At 40.6% G+C, this 20,362-nt stretch overlaps 1 protein-coding gene across 1 annotated transcript in view; it reads left to right on the top strand.

The window, feature by feature from the left end:
* Positions 1-18,183, top strand: part of Sec61a2 (SEC61 translocon alpha 2 subunit) — a 24,654-nt gene extending 6,471 nt beyond the window's left edge. The window contains exons 4-12 of the mRNA XM_021215203.2: positions 2,414-2,492; positions 6,036-6,167; positions 6,294-6,403; positions 10,949-11,102; positions 11,951-12,111; positions 12,394-12,591; positions 14,619-14,810; positions 15,367-15,443; positions 17,112-18,183. Coding sequence (XP_021070862.1) covers positions 2,414-2,492; positions 6,036-6,167; positions 6,294-6,403; positions 10,949-11,102; positions 11,951-12,111; positions 12,394-12,591; positions 14,619-14,810; positions 15,367-15,443; positions 17,112-17,298 — 1,290 coding nt within the window. The 3' untranslated portion in view covers positions 17,299-18,183. The remainder of the gene's footprint in view (positions 1-2,413; positions 2,493-6,035; positions 6,168-6,293; positions 6,404-10,948; positions 11,103-11,950; positions 12,112-12,393; positions 12,592-14,618; positions 14,811-15,366; positions 15,444-17,111) is intronic.
* Positions 18,184-20,362: the final 2,179 nt, after the last annotated feature.

The following is a 20,362-nucleotide window of genomic DNA, read 5'->3' as shown; positions in this document are numbered from 1 at the left end:
TTTTTTTTTTTTTTTTTTCTTCTCCACCTTTTTCTTATTTAGCAGCAGTATGAGTCACTTATCTTGTCCTGCAACCAAACACCAGACAGAAGCAGCTTCAGGAAGGGATGGGATGGTGCACTGTGACTCTCAGCTTAAGGGTGTGGTGACAGGAGCATAGCATGGCTGGTCACACTGTGTCTACTGTCAGGAAACACAGAGAGATGACTGCTGAATGCTGGTACTCAGCCTGCTTGACCGTTTGACCTGCTTTAGCATCACCATGGGGTGATGTCTCCCATTTTCAGGATGGCTCCTCATCCTTCAAACTTATCTGAAAATACTTTGGTAGGTAGGTTTGAGCTTGTTTCTTAGGTGATTCAAAATCCTGTCAAGTTAACACTCAGCCTTAGCTGTCACAGCTGCTTTGTATGTATCTTTATTTTCCTGTAGCTCTGTAAAGTTCTGATTAGCTTTGGTTCTTTCATGTTTGTATTTTGTTAAGTGCCAGAGTGGGGAAATCCTGCAATGTAACTGAAACTTGCCGTCTTGTTCACTTTCAGCAGCGAGGGTGAACCATGGCCCGTGAGCTTGCTCTGCACATGCTGAGCCAGATTTGATCTGTGACTTGAAGTCCCATGTCAGATGTGCCTTATTTAGCTTTGGCTTTCCACTGCTTTTGAAAATTTCTATTGCTCATTTTTTACATCTCCGTATAGTCAGTTCAGGTTTCTGCTAGAACATGGAATATTTGTTTTTTCAGAGTATCCAGTAGTATTGTATTAATATTAGAAGAAAGACTTTACAGAAAATATAGACTTAGCAGTTTCTTTGTACATTTGAAGCCTCATGAATCTGGCGGCTTCGGGGGACATAGAGTGTTGTGTCCCAAGGGCCTCAGATAAGGACTGTCCTGAAGCGCTGCTAGGTTCCCACCCAGGGGCGCTCTCAGTCCTCAGGTGATGGCTGTCCGCAGATATAGAGTATACACAAACTAGCTTTGCCTTCTGCTTTACCACTTTCATTATCTAGCTTAATAAGAGTTCAAATATCCCAGAGATTTAGTTATTTAAAATTCTGGCAGCATATTTTGGAATTAAAAGAAAAACATTTAAAATTGTTTTATAGTTTTCCGTTTTTGCATTTATGTGTATGTGTGTGCTCAGATATGGAGGTGTGTGGCTCTGTGGTCAAAAAGTCACAGGGGTCCTCCTGTCTGTGCCCCTTCCTACCTTGTGGTGACAGACATGTAGTGTCAGGCTGTTCTTTCCATGTGGTCATCATGCTCATATGGAGACCTGTCACCACCTGAGCTAGCCTCCTCAGTCCCCACAGATTAATTAGCAATGTAAGTTTCTTTGTGCCTGAACCTGCATTGTAAAGAAAGGAATGTATCATGTTTGAGGAGCAGGTTTCACCAAATGCTGTTTGTCAGACATGGGTTGGCGTAGAGATATATAATTGCCCCTTGGTAAAGGGCTTGCCTAGTCTGTGTCAGGCTCTGGGTTTCTACCCAGTATAGTAAGGAAACTAAACATGGATCCTGTAATAGGCAGTAGTTTGAAGTGTTTTTTCTTTCTTTCTTTTCTCCCACCCTCCCTCCCTCCCCTCCTCTCTCCCTCCCTCCCTCCTTCCTTCCTTTTTTTCTTTCTGATTTTCTTCCTTTCCTTTCCTTCCTTCCTTTTCTTGTTTGCTGTCGCTGCTTCAGTCTTCTAAGTGCTGGGATTATAGGTGTAACCCATCAGGTCTACCCAAATGTTTTTGTTTGTTTATTTCTGGATTAAAAGTTAGCACTTTTAATCAGGGTGTATTAGATTGTTCAAAATTCAGGGCTCTCCTGGGCTACATAGCAAGTTGTAGACCAGCCTGCTGCATTATGAAGTGAGAAAATTGTTTAAAAAAAAAAAAAAGAGAAAGAAAAGAAAAAAGAAAAAAATTGGGTGGGAGATGATGTCTTATGATAGAGAATTTGATAATTCCTAGAAAGAACAAGGAAGAAAAGTCATTCATGATCTTGTCTCTTAGATATAATCAGTATTTAACCCTTAAAAGATGTCTTTTCCAGTATTCTGTATGTATTCTTAGAGTTTTGAACTTATACTGTATAGAATTTTGAATTTTAATTTTTATTCCAGGGTTTTGTTTGTTTGCGACAGGGTTTCTTTGTATAACAGCCCTGGCTGTCCTAGAACTTGCTCGGTAGGCCAAGCTGGCCTTGAACTCACAGAGATCCACCTGACTCTGCCTCCCAGGTACTGGGATTAAAGGTGGCACCACCATGCTGGCAGGAATACTAAAGTATCCTTGCTTTCTTAGAAATCATAAGTAGTCCGTCTCCAACAGGCACTGAAGGCCAAGCAAGTGTGTTTTATTTAAGAGGGAGTCTGCATCAGAGCGTCCTTGGTTCCATTAAGTGTTCTGTGTGATGTTTCAGATTCCGCTGTTTGGGATCATGTCATCGGACTCTGCAGACCCCTTCTACTGGATGAGAGTTATTCTCGCATCCAACAGAGGTATGCGCTTCTGACCTTCATCCTGCTGCCAAACAGCTGCTTTGTGGTTTTATATGGGAGAGACAAAACAAACCCATTGCTTAGGAGGAGAATCCAGCTTGTAATAATGACAACACTGGTGTGTGTGTGTGTGTGTGTGTGTGTGTGTGTGTATGTGTGTATGTGTGCATGGTGTGCACATAGTGAAGGTCACAGGTTGACTTGTGTTTACCTCAGTCACTCTCTACCGTATATATTTTTTGGGACATCTCACTATGTAATCCTTGCTGGCCTGGAACTTTATGTAGATAATGTTGGCCTCTACCTCTGAGATATCCTCCTGCCTCTGCCTCCTAAATGCCATGATTAAAGGTGTGGAGGCTGGGTCTCTCGTTTGAACTTAGGGCTTGCCAGTTCTGATGGTCTAGCTAGCTTACTCTAGACAACCCATATTGTGTCCTGATAGCTTAGGTTACAGGTGGGACACCACACCAGCTTATGTGTACATGGGTGCTGGAGATCTGAACTCTGTACCTCATTTGTGCAACAAGCCCTTTACCCACTGAGCCATCTCATCTCCTCAGCCCCAGCCTAGGGTTTTTCCCATATAAAGTCCCATGATTTGCAGTGTCAGGGAGGTAATGTACTTGAATTGGAGTTTAATTCTTGAGCCAAAGCCCTCAAGTCTACGACAGCACGACACACAGAGACTGGGAGACTGGGAGTGAGGGGTCCTAGCAGTGAGCTCACCAGGAGTTGTGGCTGCATCATTAGGCTGCTTCAGTTTCACAAATAGTGGTTGCATGGTTGGGGAAAATGCTTTGAATGGTGGCAGTTTTTGGTAGTTGTTTTTAGGTTAGAGTAATATTGGTTCATTTACTAATTAAAATTGTGTGTGCATGTATTGTGTGCTCACATGAGTCACAGTGAGCATGTGAGAGCCAGAGGACAACTGTGGAGCTGCTCTTCGTTTCTTTCTACCTTCACATGGGTCACAGGGATTGAACTCAGGTTGCCAGGCCGTCACAAAAGTGCATTTCCTCACTGAGCAGCTCACTAGCTCCACCCCTTCTTATTTTCTGCCAAATTTATTAATAGTTTGGAATATTCTTGTTGCACTCCTCCCCCACAACCCCCCACCAGCCTCATCCTCCTGCTGAGTCCGGGTCCCATTATCATGTCTTCTTTTTCCTTTCTTAGTTTATTTTTATGGGTGTTTTGCCTGCATGTATGACTGTACCACATGCACGCCTGTAGAGACTAGTATAAAAATCCTCTGCAAGTGGAGTTGTAGATAGTTGTGAACTACTATGTGGGTTCTAGGAATCAAACTTGGGTCCTCTAGACCTGCTGAGCCTTCTTTCCAGCCCTCCTGTTTTGTTTTTGCTTTGTGTTCTAGTGGGCTTAGTGTGGAGTGGTCAACTGGGATGTGAGTCAGTCACCAGCAAGTTACTGGGACCACTGAAGACAAATGGGCAATGGCTTAGTCTCGTGCAGCCTTTTCACACCATCAGTGTCTCCTGTGGGTTCACGAGTGCCACGGCCATAAGGCACACACACTTCAGCATTTTGCAGCCTTTCTCCCTGTTATCCAGCTCTTAGTTCTTCCCACCGGTTTTCTGAGATGTGGGTGGTGGTGGTGACACGGTCCTTCCTCTTGAAGGCGGAGAGGAGTAGCTGCTTGTTTTCAGCACCCTGGCTAGGCACATGTGTCACCGTGAGAGCAGCTGCTTTATTCATGCTGACACAGCACTGATCTGTGCAGTCACTGATGCTTGGAAGTTTTATAATGTCTTCAATGCATCAGCATTTATAAACTGCACCAGCATATATATGGTACACATTTTTGGGGTGTGGGTACATTTCAGATATTCATCCAGACCTTTTCTTTGCCTATTCATTTATATTTATGTGTTTAAAAATAGGACATACATACCCAAATCCATATATTCACACATATATACATATGTACTGTTTTTTTAATGTTTTTAGTGAGTTACTTCACTTAATGAGCATATTACAGTATGAGAATATAATGTAACTTATTTAATCATTGATTCTACAAGCATTTTTTTAAAGATTTATTTTATTTATGTGAGTATATTATTAGCACCAGAAAAGGACATCAGATCCCATTACAGTTGGTCTCGAGCCACCATGTGGTTGTTGGGAATTGAACTCGGGACCTCTGGAAGAGTAGTCAGTACTCTTAACCGCTGAGCTGTCTCTCCAGCCCCCAACAAGCATTTCTTGATCTTACTGTGTACCACCTGCTGAGTGTAGCAGCTAGGGCAATATCCTGAGCCTCCCAAGGATGCACCCACCTGTGATCCTAGCACTTAGGAAGTAGAGGCAGGAGAATTGGGACTTCAAGGTCTTCCCTGGCCACATAGATAGTTTTAGGGTAGCCTAGACTAAATCCCATGCCTCTGTCATAGAAACAAATAGGGTCTGATGAGATGGTGCCACAAAACTAAAGCACTTGCCACCATGCTTGATGACCTGTGTGTTCATTCTCAGGACCCTCAGGATGGAAGGAGAGAACTAACACAATGCAAAATTGCACTGTATCAGATGTGTGTCCAGACACATACACTCTCACACACTAGACAAGCAGTGTAAATAAGTAACAAAGTAAAATCGCGCCTGTGAATAGCTACTGCACTCCAGCCTGGGCAACATAGTGAGACCCAAGTTTAGAAAAAAAGTTTAGAGTAAAAGGTTTATATGATCTGAAGAGAAACGAGATTATGATAAGTAAACAAATACGATAAAAGTCTAAATAACCCACAATTTTAGTGTAAGTTTTTAAAGCAATGATTCCTTTCTTCCTCCCTCCTTCCCTCCCCTCCCTCTTTCTTTCCCTCCCTCCCTCTTAGTGCTAGAGAGTACTGCATGTGCTAGGCAGGTATGCCAGCTATGCACCCACCTCTTTTTATTTATTCTTAGTAATTTTGTGTTGCTGGCAGTTAAACATTAGGGCCTTACATGTTAGACTGTATTCTACCAGAAACCCATATTGTATCATGCTATAAATTATAAGTATAAATGTATTTGTGAATAAACGCACAAGCATGTCGGTCTGTATTTAGAAGTCAGAGGCCAACTCTCAAGAATCCATTTTCTCCTTACACCATGCAGGCCATGAGAACTCTTCTCAGCTTGTTGAGCATGCTGGCATGTGCCTTTTCTGACTTAGTCATCTTGCTGGCCCCTAGCTTCTTGATTTTTACATTTTCTTTTTCTGCTTTGAAGCAGAACATTTGAACCCAGGGTCTCATGTTCTCTACAACTTAGCTGTACCTGCCAGACTGAAAAGGTTTCTTTTAAAAAGGACTTCATATTTAAGTTTAGAATTTATAGAAATTAAAACTTCTATAGCATAACACTTTTTACCTATTGCATTGTTGCTGGTTGTTAATAAATGGTCTTTTATTAATGTTTAAGGAATCAATGGAAGTTTGGTAATATTTAAACACATTTATTAAATGTTCAGGGCTAGGATGCTCTAAACTGAACTGTATTATATACAAAGTTATTTGTTCTTTGTCCCTTCCTTTACAGGAACGTTGATGGAACTGGGTATTTCCCCAATTGTAACATCTGGTTTGATTATGCAGTTGTTAGCTGGAGCCAAAATCATTGAAGTTGGAGATACACCCAAAGATAGAGCTCTGTTCAATGGAGCCCAGAAACGTGAGCAATCATAAAATTAAAGAGCTTTTTCCAAGTTTGAGTATGTTTGTGGTAAAGATGTTTCCTAGTTTTTTGGTTTTATTGTTTTTTGTCTTTGGTTGTAAGCATATACTCCTTTTTTGTCAGTATTTGGTATGATCATTACCATTGGGCAAGCCATTGTGTATGTCATGACGGGGATGTACGGGGACCCTGCGGAAATGGGTGCTGGGATCTGTCTCCTTATCATTATACAGGTAAGAAATCCTGTGTTTTCGTACACTAATCGAAACAGTTTGGCACCTTTATCTAACAGTTTTTTTGGTGAATTATATAAATCATTTCCTACAGAATTAATTACAGTATTATTACTGAAATGACATAATTTGTTGATGTAAAAAATTTTATTCTAATTCTAATAGCTTCATAGTCTGTCACTGTAACAGATGCTGCTCTGTCATTGTTCTATGATGTTCATTTTCCACATTCTGATGTCTCTGAAATCAACTGTACTCCCTCAGTTAACAGAACATTCCTGTTGTTGTCAGCCAGGTGGCAGTGATTGGGTATTTGTTGCCTTTGGGTGGCTGTCAGCTTGGCCATAGTGGCTGAGGTTAGCATCCTAGCTGTTACTTTATGCCCTGTTGGTACAATAGATGTTTTTTACTTTTTGGCCGAAATCACTTGAGAAAACCCATTGTGAAGCCCAGTATTGTGGCAGACACCTGGAGTCCCAGTTGTTTGGGAGGTTGCAGGAGAGGATTTCTTGAACCACCAATTAGAGACAAGCATGTGCAACATTAAACTTTTATCATGTCAATGAAACTCGCTAATCTCAGAAAGTTCATTAACAGTAAGCTAGATGAAAAACAGCGGGCACCATCTGAAATAAATTGGCTGTAATAAGATATTTTGTTGTAGTTTAGCTGACAGGCCTCAAACTTGGAGGCTTTTTGCCTCTGCATGAGTGCTTAAATTTTAGGGCTTTACCAGGGTATCTAGTCCTTTTCTTTCTTTGATGGAATACAAAAGTGTGATATTCTAAATAATTACAGTGCCAGCAAAATACCATATATCCTCACATACATGTGTTCCATGGAAGATGGATTATTTATTTATTTTTTATGGCAATGTCATATAGCTGGGCTGTCTTCAGACACATGATACAGCTGAGGATAACCTTGAGCTTCTGCTCCTCCCATTCCTATGTCCATTAGGAATTAGCTAGCATTATTTATATGCTATACACCATAACTGGTTTATACAGGACTGGGGATTGAACTTAGAACTTTGTGCATGGGAGTCAAGCTGCCAACTTAGCTACAGACCCAGCCCTCTATGGGCTTCTGAAATGGATATTTCAGAATTGACTTTTTAAAGACCAACATAATTTTGACTATATATAATGTTCAGAGGATTTTTTTTCTTTCTTTTCTCTCTCTCTCTCTCTCTCTCTCTGGTTTTTCGAGACAGGGTTTCTCTGTGCAGCCCTGGCTGTCCTGGAACTCACTTTATAGACCAGGCTGTCCTGGAACTCACTTTGTAGACCAGGTTGGCCTCAAACTCAGAAATCCGCCTGTCTCTGCCTCCTGAGTGCTGGGATTAAAGGCGTGCACCACCACGCCCGGCCAGGATTTGTTTTCTTGTTAAAATTTTAAGTTAGTAAAATATGTACACCAGAGTCCTAGCTACTGTGGAGACTTATTTTATCTACCGTTTGAAATTAGAATTAATTTAGGATTTTTTTTCCTAATAGTTAAAAAGATCAAGTTCTTATTTCTGAAATAGTCTAAATGCCAATATTTGGGTAATAGATGGCTGTCTCGGGTGGGCATAATTTACCTTTTTTTCTTTTGTTTCTTCTTCTTTTTTAATAAGCAAGTCAGTGAGCCTGACTCAGGACAGGTTACTGTCAAGTGTCTGTTTGCATGGTTGATAAGGATGACCTCTACTAGGCGAGAGCTGGTTTGCTGTGACTAGGACCAGATTTTTAATGGATTATTGAGTCTTTGGTAACTTGGTAAGGCCTAGTGAGGCCTTTTCCAGTGTAAGATGTGTTTCCCAAGAGAATAATAGTTCCTTCATTTCTCCATTTACAATCACTTGTTTGATACATTATAGCTGTTGGGACTTGGAGGTAAGAGCTGCAGAGGATGGGGAGAGAAGATCCTCTGGACACTGACTTTAGTGTCCTTCAGTGCTTAGGGTTCCACATATTGCTGGAGCCATGCTGAAGAGACTACCGACAGGACATCATGCTTGGTTTTGTTTCTTTAAAGTACTGTGTGTCAAACCCTTTGGAGATAAAGGACCCTTTCATGGGGTGGTATATCAGATACTTACATTTCAACTCAAAGCAGTGTCACAACTAGTTAACATAACGTGAGGAACAGTATTAAAGGGTCATAGCATTAAGAAGGCTGAGAACCACTGGTTTCAAACATTTGCTTTTTGTAGCCAATGAAGTTTGATGCTTTCAGAGATGAGGGTTGGACCCAGGGCCTTGAACACCAAGTACACACTACCGCTGTGATATTCCCTTAGTCTAAAGTAGTCTGGACTTTAAAAGACATTCAGGCCGGGCAGTGGTGGCGCACGCTTTTAATCCCAGCACTTTGGAGGCAGAGGCAGGTGGATTTTTGAGTTCGAGGCCAGCCTGGTCTACAACTCAGAGTGAGTGCCAGGATAGCCAGGACGATACAGAAAAACCCTGTCTCGAAAAAACCAAAAAAAAAAAAAAAAAAAAGACATTCAGAACTAGTATTAAACTCTCGGAACACTTTATACCAGTGTAATTTCCTTAAACTAGACTTAGAGTCATGGAATGTAGCTGAGTAGCTGTTTAGGTGAGGTGGCCTTTACAGCACAGCTTGTACATTTAGACTGACAGATGGAGTTCAGGATATTTTGATGTTTCTTTTAAACATTCAGAAATCTCATTATTTCTAAGAAGGAATGAGAAAAAAATATATATTAACTTGTTGATATAACTGGTATATAATATGATAAATTCTTTTAGTGTTAATGTATAAAGAAAAATGCCATGTTTGATTGTTGGTGGGCAGTGACCCATTTGTGTCTTTTCAAGGGATTGCTTACATTGAAAATATGTGGCTACACTGAAGAGCTATGATTGGATCAGTGTGTGTTCACCTAGAAACGTAGGGTTTTGAGAACTGTTTGCATGCTGTTACGGAAGGTATTTCTCACTTTGTTTTTGTTTCACTCACATAGCGCTCTGTCCACTAATTGGGTTTGAAATCTAAATTGGGTCTTGATTGAAATTAAAAACAAAATACAAAGTGTCATTGTCCATGGCACATAGTGAAGGTGAGTATGTCTTTGTCAAACTTAGTGGCATGGGTACGGCCACACGAGGTTGACACCCAGTGTGATTTTTACGTTCACACAGAGGTTCATAGGTGCGTTCCACATACACACTTGTCACTGTGTTGTTGTCAGTGGGCTCCATGGAGAGGCTGCCATCATCTTCTGCTTCCTCTTCCTCAAGCACACTTACTTACTTACTATTTATTACTATCTTTTTTCCTATTTCTCAAATTGCATAAGCCATTTTTCATTTAAATTTATACATTACTCCTCCTGGAAAAGATGAATGTCATTTCCAAAGGGTATTCATGACTCTGTAGGCCAACATTATTCTGCATGGGGGCTCAGGTAAACGTCATGTGTCTTTGGACTGACTTGGTTGTTAGTAGGCACTGTCTGCCCCCTGCAGTGGGGACAGCTGCTGTATTTATGCCTGGGAAGACTCAATGATCATTACTTAACTGTAGCCCTCAAACAGTAAAAGGCTACCATAATCTATCTCCCTTAGGAGTTTGAGAACTATGCCCCCTTTCCAGTTGATTGAAAGTTAAACTAAAAGTTTAATTTTGGCCACAGTTAAGTAATGATCATTGAGTATTCCTAGTCATAAATATAGCAAGTTACGCTTTGTACAAGCACTGAAATGGCACCTAGGTAAGCTTGCCCAAAAGTGAAGGTGGGCTGCTTGAGCTGGGAGCAATCGAAGCGAGAGTGTAAAGTAGGGACCTGTGGCAGCAATAAGGCAGGGCTCACAGCATGCCTCACTTCCCTCTAGACGACATATGTCAGTCGAGAAGGAGCCACATGACTGAAACTTGGTTTTATTGATACATGTTTTTATAGGCATGTCTTCTCCAAGAATAGCCATAAGTTAAATTTAGTATGTTTTCATAAAAAAATGAGCTTGAAAACACAGTAAAATCTTAACTTTTCAAATTTATATTCACTCTTTGTTATGAGTATAAAATATTTTTTTATGTTGTTGTGCTGTAGTTTTTTGGCTTATTCTATACATACTATGTTATTTAGAAAATATATACAGTACTTTGTAAAAAGTGTCACTCATTCCTTAGGAGTAAAGGGTTTCTTTTAAGTTTTCTGTAATTTATTTGGCTTTTTACTTACATGGAAGTATTTGGAATATTTTGTTTCCTCATACCCAATTCTAAGATTATTATTTAATGTATGTCTCTCCCCCGCCCCCATGGGCCCAATTTAAACCTTGTAAGGGAAACTATTCAGATGGTGTATGTGAGGTGAAATGTTTGCTGTATAATGAGGCAGTGTTCCTAGTACTCTGATTTTCAGAACTGGCTCTGCCTAGTAGAGCAGGTCAGAAGCTGCACAAGCCACAGCGGTGACGAGCATCGCTCAGGTCTGATACTGGGAATGCGCAAACTGTGAATAGCCCTTCGTCTGCCCCTTCCTGAGTTTTTTCTTGCTTCCGCTTACGTGCATTTCTTTCCCCACAGTTGTTTGTTGCTGGTTTGATTGTGCTGCTGTTAGATGAGCTGCTACAGAAGGGTTACGGCTTGGGGTCTGGTATTTCCCTCTTTATTGCCACCAACATCTGTGAAACCATTGTCTGGAAGGCCTTTAGTCCCACTACCATTAACACTGGCAGAGGTACATCACACAGTGACTGCAACTGCACGAGTTTTGCTGGATGTATGCTGAAAATGAGTTCATAATGCAGCAGCACATGCCTGTAGCCACTCAAGTTTGCTACCCCAGGGGACCATGAATGCTAAATGTTTAAACTTACTGAGCAGAGATGTGTGAAGTATGCAGTAGTAAGTCCAAAAGAGTGCATTCTAACCTCTGCTTGTTTAAAAGTTCCAGTGGTTGCAAACAGTATTGCAATTTTGACTTTTGACCTTGCTTAAGCCATTGCTGCCAGAGCCATTTACCTCCCTGAATGCAGCGGAGGGAGGGACAGCAAGGTACTGGATTATGATTTGGCTGTCCTCGGGGAGCACTCATACCCTTGCCTCAAACTGGCTTTGTAATCGCATCTACATTTTGCAAGATTTCAGTCTTTCCCCATATCCCTTCCAACTTCTCAGTTGTCTTCCTGTCCTAACTAGTCATTGTCTAACTTGGATCCTTAAGAGAATAGCACTGATAGTTTATTAACATTCTTGGTACAGTGAGCCACCGGCAGCGTGGTAGATGACACCCCTGCTCTGAATCTGACGTTTGTATCTGCTTTGCCGCTGCTGCTTATCAGCCCTGAAAGGACTTCCTCTATTCCCCTAGAGTAAAGGAGAGGCAAACCTTTATGAATCAGAATTGCAGATTTATGTTGAAATTTGCCTCCACGATAGAAGTATGTTTAGAATCCATATAATCCATATACATGGTTATGCCATAAATCCATACAACATAAACTGGTAAATTGACTCGAGGTTGAAGTTATTTGTTTAGAACTTTGGAAGAGGCGTCCACAGTTCATTCCTGTTTTGCTTTCTCAGGTACAGAGTTTGAAGGTGCCGTCATAGCTCTGTTTCATTTGCTGGCTACCAGGACAGACAAGGTCCGAGCCTTGAGGGAGGCTTTCTACAGGCAGAACCTCCCCAACCTCATGAACCTCATCGCCACAGTTTTTGTGTTTGCTGTCGTCATCTATTTTCAGGTAAGTGTAATGTTCTCACTGCTGGAACATTCATTCACTTTCTTGTAACAAGGAGAATGCTTTTCAAAAGGATGGTGTCTAACAAGTGATGTTTCAAGAACCATTCTTTAAAACTAGTTTGAAGGTGGAAAATATTGCCATAAAAGAGGAACAAAAGGCAGGCTGTTGGGAGAACTGTTTGAGACAGGCCCTGTCACTGGCTCCCCCACCCCACCCCACAGCTACCCTTCCCTCTGCGCACCTTTGCCATGGACCTCCTCTTATTCTTAATTTCAATTTCAGGGGTTTCGTGTTGACTTGCCCATTAAGTCGGCACGGTATCGTGGGCAGTACAGTAGCTACCCTATCAAGCTCTTCTACACATCGAACATTCCCATAATCCTCCAGTCTGCCTTAGTTTCAAACCTGTACGTCATCTCCCAGATGCTGTCTGTTCGATTTAGTGGCAACTTCTTAGTAAACTTACTAGGACAGTGGGCCGTGAGTATGTTTATTTTTATTAAGTATTTAAAATTTGCATTTTATAGTTGTATTTTTAGCTGATTGAGATAGATATTGAAATAATTTGAAATTTATTTACCTGTACCATTTTATTTTGAAAATTTGGTGAATGTTCTAAGATTAATATTTTCCTATATAGGAAGCATTTTTATGTATCATTTGAATAGCTTTCTAGGCTAAAAAAAATCATAAATGTGCTTTCCTAAAAGTGATTTTCTGTTTTGTAGTCTGTGTTGTTTAGAGACATGGTCTTATGCTATAACTCAGGCTGACTAGAGAGTCTTCCTGCCTCCTCTGTGTGTAGGAATCACAGGCTTGTGCCACCACATCTGGCCTCTTGTCATCTTGTTCTGATGTCTGTTATACATTTTCTATTTGCCAATATAGGGAAAGGAGAGCTATTTACAGAAAATTGTAAAAATGGGGATAAAGAGTCATTTTTTCTATCTTCCTCTCATTTTCCATGACCTGAATGACAATAAAGCAGCTTGTGTTTGACTGTGCTGGAGACGGGCATGGAACAAGACTGGAAATTGGAACCGAACCCATTAAATCCAAAGCAGGAAAAGAATCTACACAGCTTTATTTTAACGCAATCCAGCCAAATTGATCATATAAAAGGAGTATGTTCCCTTTTATAATTACAGAATTAAAAGGGCAATCTCCAATTTTTCTTTATTCATTTATAGAAACTATCATTTGCTTTATGCCAAAAAATATTAGTATTTAGTCCTTCTTGAAATTTAGTGCTTATTCTAGATAAGTACGCTAAAGTGTATAACTTGGGCAGTGAACCTTTTGTTGTTGTTGGTTTGGTTTGGTTTTGTTTGAGGCTCAGGCTGGCCTCAGCCACTTGATCCTCTTGACTTTGCAGCTGAGTGCTGAGATTATAGGTGAGTGCTTCCATGCCTGCCTGCCTGGCTTGATTGATTGATTGATTGATTGATTTAATTAAAGTTTTTCAAGAAAAGGTTTTTCTGTGTAGTCCTGTCTTTGACCTGGAACTCATTCTGTAGACCAAGCAGGCCTTGAACTCATAGAGATCTGCCTGCCTCTGCTTCCTTAGTGCTGGATATAAAGGCTTGCACCACCACCGCCTGGCATACTTGCATTCTTTTTTTTTTTTTTTTTTTTGGTTTTTCGAGACAGGGTTTCTCTGGGTAGCCTTGGCTGTCCTGGAATTCACTTTGTAGACCTGGCTGGCCTTGAACTCAGAAATCCGCCTGCCTCTGCCTCCCAAGTACTGGGATTAAAGGCGTGCGCCACCACCACCTGGCCATACTTCCATTCTTAATACTGCAAAATGGACCAGGGAGTGGAGAGACATTTCAGATTCTAAATATAGCCAGAGATTAATTATAAATTGTTCTATTTCTAGCCTCAAGATTTTGTAGATGTATATTTTTAAAACTCATTCTTCCGTTAATGACACTGAGTGTCTTACACAAAGTGAAGTACATAATTCTGAAGGAATGAAGGATGTAAACTTAACTCCAAAAATTGTATAGGTTCATTGGCTATAGGGCTGGTGAAATGGCTCAGCAGGTAAAGGTGTTTTCTGTGCAAGTCTAATACTCTGACCCCCAGATTACATGAAAGGGTGGTAGGAGAGAACCAATTCCACAAAGTTGTCCCTTGACCACCACATTTGCACTGTGCCATACACTTACCACCCACAGACATCATACACTCCACATAGTCATAAAGCTTAAGTTAAAACATTGTCATACATTTTGCAATATTCAAACATAAATTCTGGTCATGACAACTGTAGTCTCAAATACTCAAGAGGCTAAAGTAGGAGATCACTTCATGATTTTTGGGTCATCTTGGGCAACATGGTGAGACCTCATATCAAAACGAAAACAAATCTCAAGGTCTGAGGTGCGATCCATTGTAAGGCCTAAGCTTGATATTCGAAGGCCCTGGGTGTAATCCTCAGTAACAAACAAAACCCTCTTCTCAGCCAGTCAGGGTGACTCTGTTTCTTCAACTCTTGTTTCTAGGATGTCAGCGGGGGAGGACCTGCTCGCTCCTACCCTGTTGGTGGCCTTTGTTACTATCTGTCTCCTCCTGAGTCTATGGGAGCCATATTTGAGGATCCTGTTCATGTAGTTGTATATATTATCTTCATGTTGGGGTCATGTGCATTCTTTTCTAAGACATGGATAGAAGTTTCTGGTTCTTCAGCCAAAGATGTAAGTATGTGGCTAGTGAAAAATAACTTTGTAAAAATCATAGCATTTGGGTATCCAAAGTGTTTTATAGTTTTAAGCTTTGTTCATATATTCTTAGTAGTGAGACTTACCCTAACAGGCTAAAAATTGGTTCTTCTGAACTTTTGTGATCCTCTACAACTCAGTCCTACTCAAAAAAACCTCTTTAGTATCCAGTTCCTCTTTACAGAGTTAATTCAGATGCTGAGAGCACTGATACAATGATATGGTCAGAACATGCCTGGCAGCATGGTGACCTCTATGTCCTTATGCTCAGGGGGAGCCATACAGTGCCAGGGCTGTGGGTCTTAGATTTCCCATGTAGAAAGCAACAAAATGAGAATAGTTTACTTTCAAAGGTTTTTTTCTTTTCCTTTTNTTTTTTTTTTTTTTTTGGTACTCAATACTGCCTCTTCATTGTTTAGGATGTAATTGGCTTTAAAACAGTGATTTCAATGGAGCAATGGAGTCATCGGGTGCTCTTATTTTTTTTTTTTTTTTTTTTTTTTTTTTTTTTTTTTTTTTTTTTTTTGGCCAGGTGGCCAAGCAACTTAAAGAACAGCAGATGGTGATGAGGGGTCACAGAGATACCTCCATGGTCCATGAGCTGAACAGGTAAGTTCACAAGGTCATTTCTTCCTAAGATGATGTTTAGTCTTGTCATCTCTAAAGGTCATTGCTTTGTTCATATTTGTTGTTTTTTGCTCTTCACAAGAGAACTGAAATTTAACTAAAACTTGTCTTCCACAAAATGTTGGCCCTTTTATAATCCTTTAAACTTAGTTTTTGAAAACATCATTCCTGTCACCTCCTTCTTTCAAATTTACAGCATCTTCTTTTTGTCTTTCTCTCACACATACACTTTCCTAAATAATACACAATAATCTTCTCAGTCTGTACAGATGCATACATGATTTCAGAGCTGCCCATTTGCTATTGGATAGCCAGCTGGGGCTTCTTCCCTGGGGAAGGCTATTTCTCCTGCTCTCAGGATTCCTTAGTTGCCTAGTTCTTTGGGTTGGGACCCTCTCCATGTTAGCATGTCTGTTGGTGGTGTCCTTTTCAGATCTTGTTTAGGCATGTGTCTTAGGGTTTCATTGTTGTGAAGAGACACCATGACCACAGCAACTCTTAAAAGGAAAACATTTCATTGGGGATGACTTACAGTTTCAGAGGTTTGGACAAACACACAAGTCTATGGGGGATATCCAAACCACCACAGCAGCCTATGTAATTTTAACTTGAGACTGTGCTTTCATTGGTCGTGTTAAAATGATACATATTAGTAGTTCTCAGTGTTGACTGCTGCATATGTAACTACCAGGGAGCTTCTAAAACACTCATACCCCCAGCTCCAGGAAATAGGATTTGTTCCCAGGCATCAAGTATTTGTTTTTTGTGACTTTATTGAGGTAAAATTCATATACTACTTAATGCATTCAGTTGAAATGCAGTGTGAGCACTTGAGAGGCTAATGCAGGACTGCTGCAAGCTAAAGGCCAGCCTGGGCTATCCATTGAGTACCAGGCCAATACAATGAAACCTAGTTGTACATGGGATGCTTTCTTTAGTAGTTTCTTGAACTGGCACTAGTGTTCCTATCTTGATTTATCTTATGTATATGAATGGCTTGCCAATGTATACATATGTGTCTGGTTTGAAATGTACTTTTCACCCCACAAAAGGGAATTTAGGGCTACCTGTTTAAGAATATGAAATATTTAGTCAGATATGATGCCACATGTCTCTCTGATCTTGAAACTCTGGAAGTGGAGGTAGGATGCTATATAATATCCAGACTAAACAAACCACTTCCCCCACCCCCAAATTATAGTTAGGCATGGTGGTTTATTAATGTAATCTCAGTATTTGGAAGCTGAAGCAGGTGGACTGCTATGAGTTCTAGGCCAACCAGAGGCTACAGAGACATGCATGTCTGAAAAAATATATACTATATATGCTGTAACATACAATATGTATAGAGTATTTTTGTGTATATACATACAAATAACATATATACTCTATATGTGTAATAAATTTCAGTCTAAAATTCTAATCATATCCTAAAAGTTGCACTGCCTTTTGGGTATTACAATTTTTTAAATTTGGTGGTTTGAAATCACTGCCTTAATCAGCCCTCTCTCTTGTGTACAATACTTGAGTAGTGAGGACTGCTTGACACGTTTATATTGAGGGGATCATTTCTTGCAAAACTGTGCTGCTTCTAGCTATTGTGTTCTTTCCGTGTTTCCCACTGCCTGACGAAGGTCTTTTGTCTTTTAGGTACATCCCCACAGCAGCTGCCTTTGGGGGTCTGTGCATCGGTGCCCTGTCGGTACTAGCAGACTTCCTTGGGGCCATTGGCTCTGGTACTGGAATTCTGCTTGCAGTCACTATTATTTATCAGTATTTTGAAATATTTGTTAAGGAACAGGCTGAAGTTGGTGGGATGGGTGCTTTGTTTTTCTAAATGTTCATCTATTTCTTTGTGTGTGTGAAAGGGAAAATATTTTGACATACTCTTTCTGTCAAATAATGCTGGTTCCCCTTTCTTCCCTCAGTTTGTTGTTTTCAGTGCTAACTGTCCCATTTCTGAAATGGGCACAGAGCTAAGCCTGTGTGCAGCATTAGTACCAGCTGCCTTAAAACTGAAGTTTACATTATTTGTTGACACTGTCCATCTAGTGTTAGCCATGACGCTGGGAAGCAGTGTATCTGCCTAGCTGTTGGTCAGACAGCAAGACAGTGATGTGGATTAGCTTTGCACACAACATTCAGAACACTGAATATTCCCTTGTTTAAAAGTAAGTGCAGTGCAGATTGCCACTTTCCAGTATTTTGAGCTTCCCTAATGAGTTATGGAGCATTTATATCTAATGTATATTTTAGATAATTTTTATACTTTTTTAATTCATCAGATCCACGTTCCCTCCCTCACCAGCCCCACCCCTTCTTGATTCATCCTATCCCCAAACTGCCACTCAGCCTGGATGGGCAAAAAAAATCAAGCATTGAAGTTATTTCTGTCACTGGACACAATTGCTTCTAATTCCCTTTTCTGCTTTTCATTTGTCCTCTTTTCCTGGTGACAGCTACGAGTGCTGTCCAGCTGTATTGGCCATGCCTTCTACTCCAATGCCCCCAAGTATTTTTCTCCCTCCCCTCGTCCCCAAAGCAAGATCCAGTTCTCAAACAGTGTCTGTAGTTGAGTGGAAGTGAGCAATGAGTATTCACACTAGGACTTCATGTCTGTGATATGCATAGCAGGACCCAAGTGTAAACAGTAGACAATAAAGTTTATTTAAGAAAACTGTTGCAGTTGTGATGAAAAATAAAGAGATTCCTATTAAGTGTTCTCTAAGAGTATTTCTGTAGGTTCACTGTATCTATACAGAACATATCTGGATATGCTTGAAAGGGTCAAATATTGTCATATTTTAGTTCTATATCACTCAGTGGCAGTAGCTAGGGTACTTGTGACATGGAAAGTGTCTCAAAACATTTACTTTTTATTTGACACCACCCATTTTTTTTGTATTTTTTAGAGTACATACTTTATTTTACAAAAAAAAAAAAAAAAAAGCAAACAAGTTATTTTCAAAAGTACAGTTTTCGGGGCTGGTGAGATGGCTCAGTGGGTAAGAGCACCCGACTGCTCTTCCGAAGGTCTGGAGTTCAAATCCCAGCNTCTTCCGAAGGTCTGGAGTTCAAATCCCAGCAACCACATGGTGGCTCATAACCATCCGTAACAAGATCTGACGCCCTCTTCTGGAGTGTCTGAAGACAACTACAGTGTACTTACATAAATAAATAAATCTTTAAAAAAAAAGTACAGTTTTCAGTAGGAACAGGAGGTAGGACTGACTTAGCTTGAGCTAAGGTCAGACACTGGAGAACGAACGCCCTGTATATTAGAACCCACTTTCTGAGTTTTCCAAACGAATGAAAAAAAGTAAATAAAAGGCCAGTTTTAAAAAAGATGTAGGCAAGTTGTGAGGAGTGAAGACACCAGATGGCCAGCTCCAGGTCTGGCTCTACCTCTGAGGTACAGATGCTGGTAATAAAATGTACTACTGACATGTGTAAGACGTAGCTGTCACTTCACAGTTGCACTCAGAGGAAAGAGATATAGGGGCCAGGGAGATGGGATACACCTCGTATCTCAGCCGATACTCAAGGCCATTTTTTTTCTTTTTTCTTTTTTTTTGCACCTGGCCCTATACCTGCTCTATGGAAAGGATGAATGTGTGGAGCTATGTCTTCATTTCAAAAGAGGGAAGGAAACATAACAATGAAATAGAGGTCCTAGGGAACTTACAGGCAAAAGTTGGTATATCTGGGGAGACAGGCCCATGATTAAACACAAAAGAAAAATTGGAAGGGTCAGAGTCACAGGAAAGGCTACTGTGCTATAATGGGTGTTAATTTTCACACTCATTAGGAAAGCAGACTTGGTCTACAAAGTTCCAGAAGTCCAGCAATAACTCTTAGTGTCTGTACCTACTGTACCTGGGAAAAGCGCTTTTACAAGGTTCCCAGGATCTACCCTGAACCCAGGTTGCAAACGTGTTGAGCTGGCCAACAAGCATCATGCCAACTGCTGCTGTGGCTGAACTGACCTTCCTTGAACTGATGAAAGAAAGGTACAGTAATCACAGTAGCAGAGCTCATCAGAACAGAGCAGATCCGGAACACTGGCACAACTCCTGCGTGAACTAGAAACCACTGCTGCATTTCTTGTGTAGTCTGGTTGGTTCATATAGTTGGCTAATATATCTGCCTATACTCATGTCTACTGATGTCCATATATATATAGAATCCACGTTAATCTTTTTCCTATGGGTTTAGTTTTGGAAACAGTATTTTCTGAGGTAAGATTATGTGCACACTTAAAGGAAGTACCCCAAGTTTTCAGTCTCTTAGCTTAGCTTTAATACATTAAGAATTAACTATGTTCACTACTGAAGCATATCTTGGTACACTTTTAGGAATGAAGTGGCCTTATGAGAATATTAAATACAGTTTAAAAATTATTTCTGAGGGCTGAAAAGATGGCTCAGCATGTAAGAGCACTGACTGTTCTTCTGAAGGTCTGGAGTTCAAATCCCAGAAACCACATGGTGGCTCACAACTACCCGTTATGAGATCTGCCACCCTCTTCTGGTGTGTCTGAAGACAGCTACAGTGTACTTAGTATAATAATACATCTTAAAAAAAATTATTTCTGAGATATAGTGTGTCATAATGTAACCCAAACTGGCTACATTTATGATCCTGCTGCCCCAGCCTCCGAAGGTGGATTATAAGCATGCACCACAAATAGCTCCACTTTTACCACAAATGTTATGCTGTGTTGATTTTACATCTACTACCCAAATGAATCCCATATCGTACATTAATTAGAATTAGGAGAAGCTGCTAAGTCCCAATTGGGGTCTCTCTTCTAAAACTCGTATTTTAGCTGGGTGTGGTGGTGCACGCCTTTAATCCCAACACTCAGGAGGCAGAGGCAGGCAGATCTCGGAGTACAAGCC

This window comes from Mus pahari, chromosome 16 (assembly GCF_900095145.1).
Source record: "Mus pahari chromosome 16, PAHARI_EIJ_v1.1, whole genome shotgun sequence".
NCBI classification, from domain to species: domain Eukaryota; kingdom Metazoa; phylum Chordata; class Mammalia; order Rodentia; family Muridae; genus Mus; species Mus pahari.
The sequence above is the reverse complement of the archived record's forward strand: the minus strand, read 5'-3'. Positions and strand labels throughout refer to the sequence as shown.